This window comes from Hippoglossus stenolepis, chromosome 8, assembly GCF_022539355.2.
Source record: "Hippoglossus stenolepis isolate QCI-W04-F060 chromosome 8, HSTE1.2, whole genome shotgun sequence".
NCBI lineage: Eukaryota > Metazoa > Chordata > Actinopteri > Pleuronectiformes > Pleuronectidae > Hippoglossus > Hippoglossus stenolepis.
The window spans coordinates 16,440,655-16,455,688 of NC_061490.1; the positions used below are offsets into that span (position 1 = coordinate 16,440,655).

The window sequence follows — 15,034 nt, forward strand, 5'->3', positions numbered from 1 at the left end:
GCCGTCTTTCTACGTCATTTCTCCTCGCAACGCTGCCTGATTGTTCTTCTATCACCGCGTTTTAAAAAACACACACACGCACGCACACACGCACACACTTTCCACAGCCCAGAGCCAATGAAGAGGAAAACCTGCAAGTGAAGGTGAGGTATCGAACCTGTGTCTTCTCTGTACGCGGCCTGTGGAGGTGTGTGTGTGTGCGGAGCAGTGTGTGTTTATGTGTGTGTACATGTGTGTGTTATCGCGGTGGCTGTGCTGCAGTTGGAAATGGTGCAGCGCCAGTGCGGAGCTAGCAGCTCGGCTACCGTTAGCTGCCGGCGGAGGGACGATGCTCAGCCGCTCGTCTTGTCCTCTTCCCGGAGCCTTCACCCGAACAGACGGTGGCGGTCAAACACGTCGAGCTCCTGTAACACGTTTTAAAACGCAGCTTGACGTTTCCTCGAAAAACAAACCAGGACGTCAGAGTGTCATGCTCAGCTCTGGACCACGCTTAACAATCTATTCTTACCCCTTTAAAAAACAACAACAACGAGTCATAGAGTATCCGTTGGTCTTTTTACTCGAATAACTCCAACGATCAATTTATTAAAAGCTTCAATTACCCACGTGCATCATCAACGTGTTATCAGATGGTCCCAGAGATGTTTCATGTCCAACTTTTATAACGGCATTCGTTTTATAACTGACCATTTCTACACTTCCTGTTTCTATTTGAATATTGACTGTCCAATATATTGTAATGCAGCTTAGTTTATTTTGCATTTGAACCTAAACACACGTTCAACACAGATGTCATTGACTTGAACGCACCCATTCATAAATCACCGTGATATCTGCTGCACACATACATGGTAGGAAATAACTGTTGACTTCACTGTGCCCCCCCTCCCCTTTGGATTTAATGGGTGAACGTCTCAACGCTGTAAGATAAGTTTAAGTGTCCGTGCTACCCTTGAGTTGCATGCACCCTGTAGTACTCTCGTGTTATCCATTAATCCCTCCTGTCACAGTGCAGCGCTGTTACAGGATCTGGACTCCTTGCTCGGATATTTGCATCCCTCAGAATGTATTACATTACGACCAGTGTCCGTCACTTTCCCTCCTCCGGTGTGTTTTTTTTAAGGTGAGAACCTGATCCGAGTGAGGTGATGTCTCCTCTGCTGTGTTTGGATTGTGTCCTTGTAGCTCCGCTGTAACGCGGCCGCATCGATTGTGCCGCGCAGGGACCAATTTTACGCAGGCAGAGATCAAACGACAGCCATTGGAGCGATAAAGAGAGGAGCTTTACTTTAAATACTTTCAAGACACTCCCCCACGTGTCTCTGGCCATGTCTACATCCGGTTGTCAGAGTGCGACTCTGGGTCACGTGACCCTGAACAGAAACGTATCCATTTTTTTCAGAGAGGGAATCGAAAGTAACCATGTCTCATTTAGGACCCCGTTTCCCTTTCTAATTTCTTACGCCATCCGGTCAGAGAGTTCCCCCTCAACCTGCTGCAATAGTCGAGCAACGCGTCTGTATATAACTGCACACAGTGTTGCACGTCTGTGTTGTTGACACGGTGGAAGCTGCGGACAGGACCTGACTCAGCCAATGCGGAAGAAGCAGCCCAATACAGTCTGCTGCGGGACAGTGTTGGGATTTCTAATCTACCAGAGGTTCTGTGCCCACGTTGCATGCTTCATCTGTGCCTTGTATGTTGCTATGGTTCTGTTTGAGTCATCTGATTATTGGGAGGCTACAGGACCGCACTCTTTTAACACCTCTGCCACTGGTTTGAACTCCTCTAGGTGAGACCAAACTGCTCCCTGAGCCCACTGGGTCCTGTGCCACCAGTTTGTCTTGTGTATTGCATTGACATTTGAATATGTGCATCATGTATGTATGCATTTTCTGATGTTCTCCATTACATGTGGCATCTATTGCACTTCTGTCCGTCCTGGGAGAGGGATCCCTCGCATGTGTCTCTCTCTGAGGTTTCCAAGTTGTTTTCCCCTGTAAAAGCTTTTTTTAGTAGTTTCTCCTCACTCTTGTTGAGGGTTAAGGGCAGAGGATGTCACACCTTGTTAAAGTCCTATGAGACAAATTGGGATTTGTGAACATGGGCTATACAAATACAATTTGATTGATGGTATGCATCATGTATCTAAATAAGTAAATGACACAATGATCTCAGTGACGAGGGAGAAAGGGGACACATCAAACTATTCTTTTAGTGATATAAAGCAGTTTCTTGACATGGCAGCATTATGCATGCACAACTCTGTCTATTCATCAGATGTCAAGTGGTTTGTTTTGCCCACGCCTCTGCCCAGGCTCAAAACCAGAGAGGAGCATAATAAGAGGGGATTCTAGAAAACACAAGAGTTGTTTGTTTTTTGGCTGTCAACTGTTGCCTCACATCAGGGTCAAGATGAGTCCGCTCCAGCCCCGTTTAGCCTCCGGGCCACTGGCCGCGTCGGCCCGGATTACCATGATGAACCAACACTGTGTTCTCATTAAGGTGGCAGCGTTAGGCCTGCTCAGTGCTGTGGGACAGACCAGTGATGCTGACGGGGCCGGAGGAGGTGAAACCCGACACAGTATGGATGTCTCCTTGTTGTCGCTCTCACTGATATAGACATTATTGAGGGTTGTTAGATATGACACTTGATGCTGAATCAATGTTTGTTGTACCATAGGAAGATATCTGAACTCTGAACTTTGTTGTTTTGCTGGATCTGCAGTACACTTCTACTTGATGAATATTTTTTGTTGTAGCCGTGTGTGTTTTTGGAGGATAAAATTAACTTAGCTCCGCCATAACTCATAATTATGTCAGAAGTATAATGGCAACTATTAATATAGTATATGTTTTTCTGGACTGGTTTTCTGTTCCTCAGCACATCACTGATTTGTAGTGATGTTCCTGATGTTCTTGTGTCCTTGGAACTGTTCTTTTTGGAGAGAACATGGATCCAGATCGAGCCATAATTTGTAAGGCCAGAAATAAAACGGGATAGTCACAAGAAGGAAGAGTGTCTGAATTATTAATCACCCTCCTTTTACCCTGGGATTAAGTTTCATTGTGACTGGAAGAGACAGTATGTCACCCTGCAGTATCCTTGTAGACTGGCTGGGATATAATCTGAAGATACATAACAACGTTGACACCGTTGGTAGATGCCTCTGCATGTAATCCTCTTTTTTTCCCATAATACCCTGATATATTTTTTGTTTTCCCCCTTCTATACACTGCACTTCAGGAAGGTGAGAGCTGTAGAAGGATGTTAAAAACTGTGTCCTTGGAGCTGGTCTAGATTCAGGGACATTTCTAAGGGCAATTGAGCAAGTTGTACATTTGCCAGGAGGGCCTGAACTCATGTTGGTGGCTGGAATGTGAGTTTCCCTCTCCCCCCTGGCTGTTTTTTACCATTTATTTATCTCAGTTTCTTATTTTTGTTTGTTAATATGCTCCTGATGTTGTCCTTTGTTTGTATTTCAGGTGCTCTCTATGTGCTACCGGCCTGCCCTGACTTTCCACCAGCGCCTGCTCTTTTTGCCGCTGGACACACACTCATACAGAAGCTGCGCAGCCCGCTGCACCGGCCCCCTTCACGCTCACCCCCTGCGCTATGAGCAGAGGTAGAGGAGGGCCTTCCAAAGAACATTACCACCGATATCCACTACCCCACCTCCAGGCCAAGGACAATTACAACAGGCCTGGTCCGTCTTCCTTCTTTCCCAGAGCTGACCCGCAACTGAGCCCATATTCAAGTTACTACAACAGCCCTCCCCCCCCTGTAGTGTCCACACATCCCCCAGCTCCCTCTTTCATTCCCTCTGCCCCACCCGAACCAAGCCACTATAAACCCGTGACCCCTCACAATTCATATTATCAGAACCACTTTCCCTGTCCTATTCCAAATTCATTTAAGTACCAACAGGCGGAGTTCCTGAGAGGTCAAAGCTCCGAGGCTCCACAGTTCAGAACCAGTCTGCGAGGAGGGGGAGTGGTACCCGGCAGGCCGCCCAGTTCCTCATATCAGCCCCAGTCAGGATACAGTAGATTTCTAAACCCCAACAGCAGCCCTAGGGGTAGAGGCAGGTATAGCCAGGAGCAGAGCTTTGAATACTCACCCAGTTTTGGACCCCAGCAAGGCCCTCAACACCTGAATCAAACCCAGTTGCAAGGTAAAAAACACAACCAGCACTCCAACAGACAATGGTGCGAACAAACAGACTCTCTGTGTGACAATATTGATAGTTTGTCTCTTCATCAAGACTGGACCAACAGAGGAGACAGCTTTGATAGACATTCTGAATCCAGCAGCTCAGCAGCTTCTAGCTCCGGTAAGATTAACATCACTCTCACTCCTGCCATCCAGGACCAGGTACACAGGGCTTTGGCTGCTTTGAAGCCAACTGACAGCATCCCTGCAAAAGTGTTAGCCAGAAAGCTGCGTCTGCCCAAAAAGATAGTTAACAGGGCCCTGTACTCATTGGAACGCTTACAGAAAGCCTCTAAGCAAGGACTCCTCCCTCCTGGGTGGAGTCTTTACAGAGAACCTCTCAACTGCACAGAAGATCAAAACTCTGAAGTATATCCTCCTCTATCCTATCTGTGTGTCCGTTTAGAGCAACCCCAAAAACCTGAAGTCAAGGTTGAGCTAAAAACAGGGAACAGGGGACAGGCCAAAGGAGAGGACTCTGACACCGAATCCAGTTCTACGCTCTGCTCTTCCTCAGAGTCATCGGACTTTGAAGGATCCAGGTCATCAGTAAAAGGTCAGCACAAAGAGAAACCACATTGCCGCAGCACCGCCTCCCCTGATCAGGAACTGCAGCTTCCCACAATGACAGACCAGAAGGACCTAGTACTGCGCTACCTGCTGAAGTCAAGGGAGGCAACCGCTCTTGTCATAGCCAAAAATCTGGGTTTAAGGAATGCCGTGCATGTCAATTCCACACTTTATGCTATGGAGAAGCAAGGCGAAGTCGTTAGGAATCGTGAAGTCAACCCTCCCACCTGGGAGCTCTCCACCCGCCGCAGAGAGAGAATGGAGAGGAGCATCAAAGCTGCAAAGAGCACCCCAGCTAAGGGGGTTCCGATGGAGGAGGGCGCAGGATCCATCTTCCATCCATCACCACCACCGCCAATACCAGGCCTCGAACAACTTTCACTTCCAGAGGATTGGATGTCGGAGGTAAGTCACAATGAAGCAGTAGGTGAAATTATCCTGAGTTACTACTTTCTTATGAATATAGAAAGATACTTTAAATCTAACTAGGCAACAAAATAAACCATTTCCCGAAAATGTTGAAATATGGCAATGAAAGTAAATCTCTAAAATAGGTGAACCATCTTATTACTGTTGGGGTCAGCTCTACCGCTACATGAGCAATGCTATACAACTTGTTTTGACCGAACTTGGCTGCAATATGGGAAAAACTATTCCCCACTTGTATCTTTATCTGGCCAAATAAACACAAACAGTCACACACACACACACACACATACGGCTCGAGGACTTCACATACACTTCAAGTGAGGAATTCAGGGAAAGGAAACATTGACACGTACACCTCAGCACTGGCAACAATATCATTTATCAAAGGGTATAAAAGCTGCAGCTGATGTGTAATAAACTGCAATTCAGCCTCAGTGTATCTTCATGAGAAACCTTCTACAACATTACTACATGTATTTAGCTGAGGTTACCAGCCTTGGAGTTCTAGTCCAATTTTATTAACCATTTCACTTCTTTGCTTTTCCCTCACAAGTCCGATTCCTCCCTTCGGCCCCCCTCGTTTAGCCCCTGTAAAGTCAAAGAGACCAACGAAGGACAGTGGGCCACCGACGATATCCCAGAATTCCTCAATGCCATTCGCAGGGAAACGGATGCCGGAAAACTGGCGGCAGAGAAGTCCAATGCTGTGGGAACTATTGCCGTCTCGCTGGCTGCCCCGCCTCCGCAGAACCTGTGGGCCAAGCTACAGGAAGTGAGGCTGAAGAACCCAGTCAGTGGCCTCATGGAGTATGCCCAGTATCTGGGCCAGAACTGTGAGTTCCTGCTCCTTGACCAGTCGGGACCCTCCCACGACCCAAGGTTAGTGACATCATTGTCGGTATGTTCCAGCTACAAAGTTAGAAATTATACAAAGAATGCACAAGAGCAGATATTAAAGGGATCTAATCAGATATTGCGTGATCCACAGTAAAGATAGTGTTGTTGTCAATGTAATTATATCAGTTTAATTCATTAAATCACAACCTGGTCACAGAAATGTCTCTTCCATAAAACATCCACATAATGGAGCTTTTGAAGAGCTAATTGTTGGTTCTTTATATGAAACGCATTCAGTAAGTTTTTGTCAAAGCACCTTATGACAAACCTATTGATTACAATATTGTGAGAAATAAATCTGCCTTAGTGGGGACGCAAGGTGCTGCCAATAAACAATGAAAGTTCATTTGCTTTTTGTGTGACACAGTCAGGTACGGGTCATGAATACTTTCTCTCCCTTTGTCAGATTCCGTATGCAGGTGATGCTCAATGGGCGCTTGTTTCCCGTCGCAGAAGCTTCCAGTAAGAAGGTTGCAAAAAAGGACGCCGCTGCGGCCACTCTGCGCATTCTTTACGCAGAGATGCAGGGAGGGGCGAGCACAGGGGACAATGGAAATGCTGAACCCACAGTCAAAGTCATGGAAATACAACCTGAAACCCCTGTAAGTTGTTGTTAAAACCTCTTGGAACTTTGATTGTTTCACCCCTATATTTATTTTATTCACTAATGTGCTGTAGATAATGCAAACACAAGATTAACACTAATCCCAACAGATATTATCCACTAGCATGTAAATCTGCTCTCTCATAAAAAGAGACTTTCAAACTGCTGTTACTGTTCCTTATTCTGCAAATGGGTGTAAGACCAATAAGAAACTCAACCATGCGTTAGAAAACCATTTTTTATCCTGTGTGTTTATCCAATAAATTCTGTCTTTGGTCTTGTAATTTAACACAAAATATATATTTGAGTAAATGAGTCGTTTTCAGAAGAATATTATTATAAACTTCTGTATCTCACTTGCTGTAAATAAATAGCCGTGTATTGTCAAACTCACATTTATAAACAAGAGGCACAAATGTATATTGTCACTCAATAACAGAAAAGTTTGTAATTTTATAATTATGTGAATACTTGCACAGCCCTAGTAAAATTGGTTCAATGAAAGAATGTTTTGGTTTTAGATAATGCCACAGAAAATGAGGTTCAATGAAAAGTATTTTGTATTTTTTGGGCTTTTTTTCCAGGTGACAGTTGAAACCATGGGGGAAATTTTTGGGCCCAATAATGTGGAAGGGATAGAGATGTCGGAGGGACCTCGCCAGCCGCTGTCCCGCTCTCTGCCTGGTGGGAAAAATCCAGTGTCCGTCCTGATGGAGTACAGCCAGCGCAGCGGCAACCCCATCGAATTCATCATCACCGGGCAGGCTGGCCCACCACATGACCCACGGTACTGGCTCCTCCCCCTCCCTCTGAATCTGTCTTTTTGGCCTGCATGTTCTTAGAGCAAGAATAAGTTTGTGAACCCATTGGAATTACCTGGTTTTCTGCATCTTGATCTGATCTTTATCTAAGTACAGATGAACACCTTGGAACAATTAAACAGACCTATTTAACATTCACACACTTTCCCAACCTACACCAAATATTGTATTGATGTGTTCCATATGGACCAGGACAATACAATGATTTGTGTGTTATAAGTTAACATAGATTGTGTTTGTTCGTTATTGTAACTTACATGAAGAGCTATCTGTATTTGATGACAAATATATATATTTTTTTTAAATGCTGAGAGGTCCACATGGATCTCTTACTTTTGCTTTCCACTGTAGATTGAGTTTCTCTGTGGTCATACGCTTCCTCCCCAGGGAAGCAGATCAGCTGCTATTTCTGTCCTCAGTGCTGTGGTCAGCTGACACAGACACAAGACCATCTCTTTCTAATCTTTCTGTCTATAATTCATCTTTTGGCAGCTGGCTCAGAAATTCAATACAAACCAGCTTTACATAAATACTGTATGTGTCTGAGTTTATACACCATTCACTCTAGTTACTGTGACCCTGACAAATCGGCTGATGTCAGGAATCTGGAATGGTAACATAGCAAAGCGTTGCATTATCGCTGATCTCTGTTACAAGCCAAAAGTAACTTTCTCCTTTTCCTCCCTTTTCGCCCTTCTTCGTCCTGTGCTCAGGTTCATGTACAGAGTAAAGGTCGGAGAGAACTTGTTTCCAGAGTCCTCGGCTCCAAGTAAGAAGGCAGCCCGCCAGCTGGCAGCAGAGGGGGCCGTCAAAGAATTGATGGCTGACGGGAGGTTGCAGCTCAACAAGGTGAGGAGTGACTGGAGTTATTCACTTTTTGCATATCCTCAAACTGAGTGGAATGAAACAACAGATCTTGTAACTTGTGTGTCTCCATTCTGCTCCCTTTGCTCAGTAACATTTACATCTCCTTTCCTTTCCATCTCTTTTCCAGCCTCAGTTGCCCCTAGGCTCTTCCAGTGATAGTGACGGTTCTGGGACCACGTGTCCCTCTCTGCCGCCTCTGACTGTAGATGAGTTGCGAGCAGCTCACGAGGCAGGGGTGGGGGACCTCATCAACCACCTGAACAACAACGCAGTGTCAGGTCTTCTGGAGTACGCCAGAGCCCGGGGCTTTGCTGCTGAGATCCGCCTCGTGGGCCAGTCTGGGCCAGCACATGAGCCTAAGTACGCGTGGGCTTCATGATGACAGAAACACACATTTATTGTACACACTGGAGAAGAAATCTCCTTCTGAACAAGGTTCCCATGTGCTTTAGAAATCTGTTCCTGTAGACCTAATACATTTATTTAACAATGCTCACAAACACTTAACATAGGTTTAAAAAAACAGGGAAAGTAAATAACTAATCAACTATCACACATTAAACCCTGTTCTGAAGAGGGGGGTTTTAGGAAAGCGGAGTTATGGAACATTCTTTTGCCTCGTTTCTTTGGAACCTCGTTCTAGAAACACTTTACATGCTGAGGAAAATGCTCAAATTAATATTGGTCAACTTGGGTCTTAAAGTGATTTAAAGTCCTCCTCAGATCACCTTCCTCTGATCGCCTTCCTCTGATCACCTTCCTCTCTGGCCCTCCTGCTCAGGTTCACCTACCAGGCTAAGCTAGGCGGACGGTGGTTTCCTCCAGTCTGTGCATCCAACAAGAAACAGGGCAAACAGGAAGCAGCAGACGCCGCTCTCCGGGTTCTGATTGGAGAAGCTGAGAGGGCAGCCCGCACTGGGGAGCTTATCCCGGCCGAGGTGAGCTGACCTTTCACTGGTTTAGCACTGTCTATGATGCCATCAGGCTGAACATGGGATCAAGGAAGAACATAATGAAATAGCAGAGGAATAACAAGGTTATGATTACTTTGACTCTCACCTGAACTATGATAGATGCCTGTGTGTCATTGACTGAGCCACGTCACATAAACAAAACTGTTTCACCAACAATATGCTACAATACTAATACTGACCTGTAAACTCCAACTCAACGCCTTTGCTGCGTAATAGAACATTTATAAAAATGTAATTTTCTCTGTTAGTTTGGACTTTGCACAGTCAAATAAATGTCATATATGCCACATTTCTAATAATGCCAATACTAATCAGTATTTCCTTTCTCCTGTAAACATCGCTCTCTCTAGCTTCCAGTGAGTGGCAGCACTCTGCACGACCAGATAGCGATGTTGAGTCACCAGCGTTTCAACGCCTTGACGACACGTATCCAGCACAGCCTTCTGGGACGCAAGATTCTGGCCACCATCGTCATGAGGAAGGGGGAGGGCCTGGGGACTGTTGTCAGCCTGGGAACTGGTATATCTATCATCTTCATGTAGAAACAGGGAGTTTACAGGACTGTGCAGCAACAGAAGAAGATGTGTTGGTTTTTAGTCATGTAGTGTCTGAAAGCTTTTACAGAACTAGGTCCCTGTAGAACCGCGCTGGTTGTTGTGTTCTTTGACACTGAGCATGTCTCTTGGTTTCTTTAAATTTCTTTTTCTTTGTTTTGGCAGGAAATCGCTGCGTTAAAGGGGAGGAGCTGAGTCTTAAAGGGGAGACAGTGAATGACTGCCACGCTGAAATTATTTCGAGACGGGGATTTCTTAGGTAGAAATAGATTTAGCTCTTTCATCAATGTTTCTCTCCCACTTCTAAAATTACCTTCGCTCTTTTTCCAGCCCCAGTCTGCGGGACATTATTTATAAGTCTAATTTTCCGTCTCACTTCCTCTCAGGTATCTGTACAGCGAGCTGCTGAAGCACTACGAAGGCGCAGAGGACACTATATTTGAGATGGCGGAGACAAACAAACTGCGGATCAAAGCTGACATCACCTTTCACCTTTACATCAGGTGGGAGTATCAGATGTTTTCTTTCTCCTTGTTCACGTCCTTGAAGTCTCTCATGCTTCGATCCCATCCTGTTCATTCGTCAGTCTCTTCCATGTTTTATTGTATGGATCAATCGCTCGTTAGTCCGCCTCCTTTTAAAGTGCAAGTCATTTTGGCATGTGTCATGTCAATATCTTATGTTTCTTCTCTTTCATTTATTCATAGCACAGCACCGTGTGGGGATGGGGCTCTGTTTGATAAGTCCTGCAGTGAGTCCGGCGATGACGTCGAGGGCCACCAGCCTCTGTTTGAGAATACAAAGCAGGGCAAGCTCCGCACCAAAGTGGAGAACGGTGAGCGATGAGATATTATATATAACTTAATAGAAGCAAATGATTCCTCGCCACAAGTAGGAGCTGTGACCTTTGCAATTGTTTGTGTCAGGTGAGGGCACCATCCCAGTGGAGTCGAGTGCCATTGTGCCGACCTGGGACGGCATCCAGCACGGAGAGAGGCTGCGGACCATGAGTTGCAGTGATAAGATCCTGCGCTGGAACGTGCTGGGCCTGCAGGGGGCGTTGCTCACCCATTTCATGCACCCCATCTACCTAAAGTCCATCACGCTTGGTAAAACATGCAGCTGCACTGTCATTGTTGTTGCCAGATAATGTGACAAATATGAGCTTTAACACCAGTGAAATAAGATGAATTCCCAGTTTTACATTCCTGCTGTTGTCATTTGGATCTGTTAGGTTATCTGTACAGCCACGGTCACCTGACACGTGCTGTCTGCTGTCGAATGGCTAGGGACAGTGAAGCGTTTGTGGAGAGTCTTCCTTCTCCGTTCGTGCTCAACCACCCGGAGGTAACCACAAAAATGTTTGGTAATTTCACATGTGGGCATTAATGGGGAATGTTCAGATCATGCTCACTAAAAACAGACCTTTCTGTTTGTGCCTGTACAACTGTTCCTGCATGTCTCCTCTTAACATGTGACTCATTTATCAATTAGCAGAAAGCTGGTACTGTAGGTGTCTATTGCATCACCGAGCAAAACTGAGAAACAAATACAGATTTTTTTTATTTTATTGTTTTATCCCCTTTTGAACAATTTCAGTTAGGCACCAGTGAAATTGTTTTCTAACTAACGTCCTCAAACGACACACAGTGACGAAGGCATCATGCTGAGACATGAATTACACGACTAATTTTACACGCACTGTTTGGAATTACTGATCCACGCTGAAGGGCTTAATGAGCCTGATTTAACTAAATATGCTCTTCTATCCCCACTCCCCTCCTCCAACACCACCCGGGTGGACTTTAGGTGGGCAGGGTGAGTGTGTACGACTCCACACGTCACACAGGAAAGACCAAAGAGTCCAGTGTGAACTGGAGCTTTGCAGACCAGCACAGTGTAGAGGTGCTGGACGGGACCAAAGGCAAACTGGATGGGTACGTAGGAAACACTGTGGCAATCACCTGATTGTGTTAACTGCTCTGCTATTTAATAACCCAAAACAGTGAGTGAGATTTTTGTAAGGATTTCTCACTTTTTGTCTGAACACTAAACTGAAGAGTCCTAATGTCTCCCCTGTAGGAACAAACACAGCATTTCCCGTGTGTCCAAGTCCAACTTGTTCTGTATATTCCGGTCTCTGTGCCAGCGGTGCGGCCGCACAGACCTCCTCGCCCTGCCATCATATTCCCACGCCAAGATGGCGGCCATGTCCTTCCAATTAGCAAAGCAGCAGTTCTTCGAAGGTCTCGGCGTCCACGGTTACGGCGCCTGGATCAGCAAACCGCTGGAAGAGAAGAGCTTCGAGGTCTTGGAGGGAATTCGGAAAAACGGTTTCCCCGTGGGATACAGCAGCAGTAGAAATGGAGGGGCGTTAGAGCAAGGAGGCGTAGAACAGTGCATTGTTAAGTGAGTATATAACTATGTGGAGGAGGAAAAAAAGCACCAGCCAGGGCCAGACGTGAAGGGGGAAAGAAAAGGACAATCAAACTATGTGTAGCAAGTGTCCAGAACCGTATCTTCTGATGGAACATGGTTAACGGCTGCTGAGGAGGACCGATGGAAAGGAACCGTGTGAATGAGAGGGAGATGACCAGGGTAAAGCCTGATGGGTGAATGTGGTCAGAGTTCACACACAGAGCTTAGAAAGAGATTCAGAGGGTAAACAAAACATAAATAAACACTACATGAAAAAGGAATTGGTTTGAAGTCAATAAATTAACCTGACAAACACTGCTACAAAGCTGAGCTGTTGGCTTGCAAGATGATTGCTGCTTGTGTCTTGATCCTTATTTTCAGAGTGTAATTTCAACTTGTCTTTGTGATAATAGTGCTTCACTCGGTTTTTGGACCAAGATTATTCAGCTTCTTTTGGCAAATGTTTGTTTGATTTTTTTTCCCCTTGAGAGCTTGAGTAACTGACAAGTGCTGCTTTATTACCGTTCAGTCCATCACCAGCCTGCTTTGTCGCAGTGTTTGCAATTGTTAAGTTAAATTAGCGTTCAAATGTCATGAAGTGATTATTATTTTTTCTGCTCCCTGTGTTCTACTTCATGGAAACGCATGCAACTGCTTTATGACAAAGAGCAGAAACTACAGGAGTCTTTTTCATTTTTTTTTTTATTGCGGTCATCCCGATTGACTCAATGTAGTGAATCTGGAAATCAGTACTTGCTGGGTACAGTCCCAGCTTACATTCTAAATTCAACACGTTCACTGTACATAAGACCATCAATAAAAACATACTCTGATCAGTGACAAACGCTTCAGCTCCTCAAACTCTGAAGCATCCATCCGGCCCATTTCTGAGTAACACCAGCTGTAAGATTCATTCATTGTACACCATCCCTCCACATAGTGTTGCCATGGTTTCCATTAGCACAGTGTAGGTAAGTGCGGCCCTTGGATCAGTCCCACAAGTTCCTCCGTGCTTTTATATAGAATTACTGATGTCAAGACCTCAAAGAAGTACAACCTTTCTGTTTCCTTATTGCTTGTGGGTCTGTTTTTGAGTATATCTCCATGTTTAACCAATAAGATAATCAATAACTGGCCATGGGAGCGAGTCTCTCCTGTCCTGCATGCAGCCAGCCTGCATGTTGTTGTTTTTTTTCACAGCTCAATATACAAAAAGACTTCCAGGTTCTCTCGCATGTCCAGTTGTTGTCTCACCTAGTAGCGCTAGGTGAGGACAGCTTGTTTAAGGAGAATGTGTAGTTTCGTTTTTTTCCCTTTGTTTCGGTTACATGTACTTGGATGATGCAATATATACATCAAGTATATACAAATACATGGACACACAGATGTAAAGTGGGGTCCAAAAGCCTGAGTCTCAGGTTGAAGTTGTGTTTGAGGTCTGGAGAGAAAGCCATGCAGGTCAATGCTCCATTCTGTGGAGCATTGACCTGCATGTGCACATTATTTTGCTGGATATTTCATCTTATTTTAAACAGTTTTAAGTGAGTGGCACCTTTCCTGGGCCATGTGTTGTTAGCTCCTTTATTGCAGCTTTTAGTGGGATTTTTGTTCAGACATTTATTACAATCTTTTGAGTTCCAGAAGTAAGTACTGGTTACATTTCCTCAACGGTGAACATTATTTGAATAAGAAGTTTTAAAGAGAAAAGGAAATGTACAGCTTTCAGTATTGGACTCAGACTTTTGATCCCCACTATGTCAGTATAATGTTATATATATATATATATATATATAAATATGTGTGTGTGTGTATATGTATAGGTTTCATGTATATATTTTGTAAATCATCTAAAATAGTTTTCTATAGTTTTCCTGGTGTTTTAATGGTTTATGCCATTTTTTTTTTACCAATAAAGTTCCAAAAATTTGAAAAAATTGTTTGGGTGGAGTGATGTGTTTGTGTTATAATGTGTTTTATATTTCTCACCTGTCTATATCAAGAGGAGAAGTTGCATCACCCGAGGGTGCATAGTCTGAATGATGTGGGGAATCTCTGAGGCGATTTTCAATATTTATGGTGTCGGAGCGGCTGTTGAATTGTTTCTAAGAGGACAGAAAATGCACCGCAACACCTCTGCTTAATCCACTGTAAATCTTTGGGATTACACTTAAGTGGAAACCTTGACAGGCGAGAGATTTCCTTGGCTGAACGTGCAAGTAAGTCGATGATGCTGATTCTCAGAGCAGGGACGCCTTTCCTCTCCTCAGGGTGGAGAGTGTCTCCTAATGGCTGCAGAGCCGATTGCAATGCTGCAAAATAATCAGCAGATGGAAACATGTCCTCACTTTAAGGGCCTGGGGCTGTGTGCATATGTGTGTGTGTGTGTGTGTGTGTGTTTCCATGTGGAGAAAGCCTTCATGAAATAAGGCCCAGGTGAGCTGGTATTCATGGTGGATTCAAGATATAAAAAAAGAGTAGATCTGTGCAGCACTGGCACTTTATCTCTAAACCATCTTATTATATGATTCTACAAGCTTAGAATTGATTTTGTTTTCATTTTCACTTGGTATAAATTTGACTATGTTCCAGCTCTTTGTACGTTTATCTGGTGAGGAGCAATCTGACATTTAGATCTTCAAGTTGTTAATTTAAGCTTTAGGATGTTTATTCGAGGGTTAGAGTCACAT

At 44.6% G+C, this 15,034-nt stretch overlaps 1 protein-coding gene across 8 annotated transcripts; it reads left to right on the forward strand.

The window, feature by feature from the left end:
• Positions 1-9: 9 nt before the first annotated feature.
• On the forward strand, positions 10-14,282 carry adar (adenosine deaminase RNA specific). 8 transcript variants are annotated; one of them, XM_035163353.2, is made up of 17 exons: positions 10-143; positions 3,248-3,380; positions 3,487-5,188; positions 5,766-6,091; positions 6,516-6,711; positions 7,298-7,500; positions 8,248-8,383; positions 8,529-8,761; positions 9,183-9,339; positions 9,726-9,894; positions 10,095-10,188; positions 10,316-10,432; positions 10,637-10,764; positions 10,856-11,038; positions 11,164-11,276; positions 11,739-11,866; positions 12,012-14,282. In XM_035163353.2, exons 3-17 carry the CDS (start codon positions 3,617-3,619, stop codon positions 12,340-12,342), a joined length of 4,086 nt encoding a protein of 1,361 aa, XP_035019244.1. In that variant the 5' UTR covers positions 10-143; positions 3,248-3,380; positions 3,487-3,616; the 3' UTR covers positions 12,343-14,282. The 8 variants fall into 8 exon arrangements, 7 of the variants coding, with proteins under 7 accessions (XP_035019244.1, XP_035019246.1, XP_035019247.1 ...); XM_035163356.2 differs by lacking the exon at positions 10-143 and having other exon boundaries at positions 1,269-3,380; positions 3,487-4,334; positions 4,620-5,188; XM_035163349.2 differs by lacking the exon at positions 10-143 and adding an exon at positions 1,269-2,584.
• The last annotated feature ends 752 nt before the right edge of the window (positions 14,283-15,034 follow it).

What these genes read in the sequence shown, in the direction of transcription:
- adar (XM_035163353.2), top strand. Translation starts at nt 3,617, where the DNA reads ATGAGCAGAGGTAGAGGAGGGCCTTCCAAAGAACATTACCACCGATAT. An exon ending in GGACCCTCCCACGACCCAAG is followed by an intron (nt 6,092 to 6,515) that starts GTTAGTGACATC and finishes TCCCTTTGTCAG; the next exon opens with ATTCCGTATGCAGGTGATGC. An exon ending in AAATACAACCTGAAACCCCT is followed by an intron (nt 6,712 to 7,297) that starts GTAAGTTGTTGT and finishes CTTTTTTTCCAG; the next exon opens with GTGACAGTTGAAACCATGGG.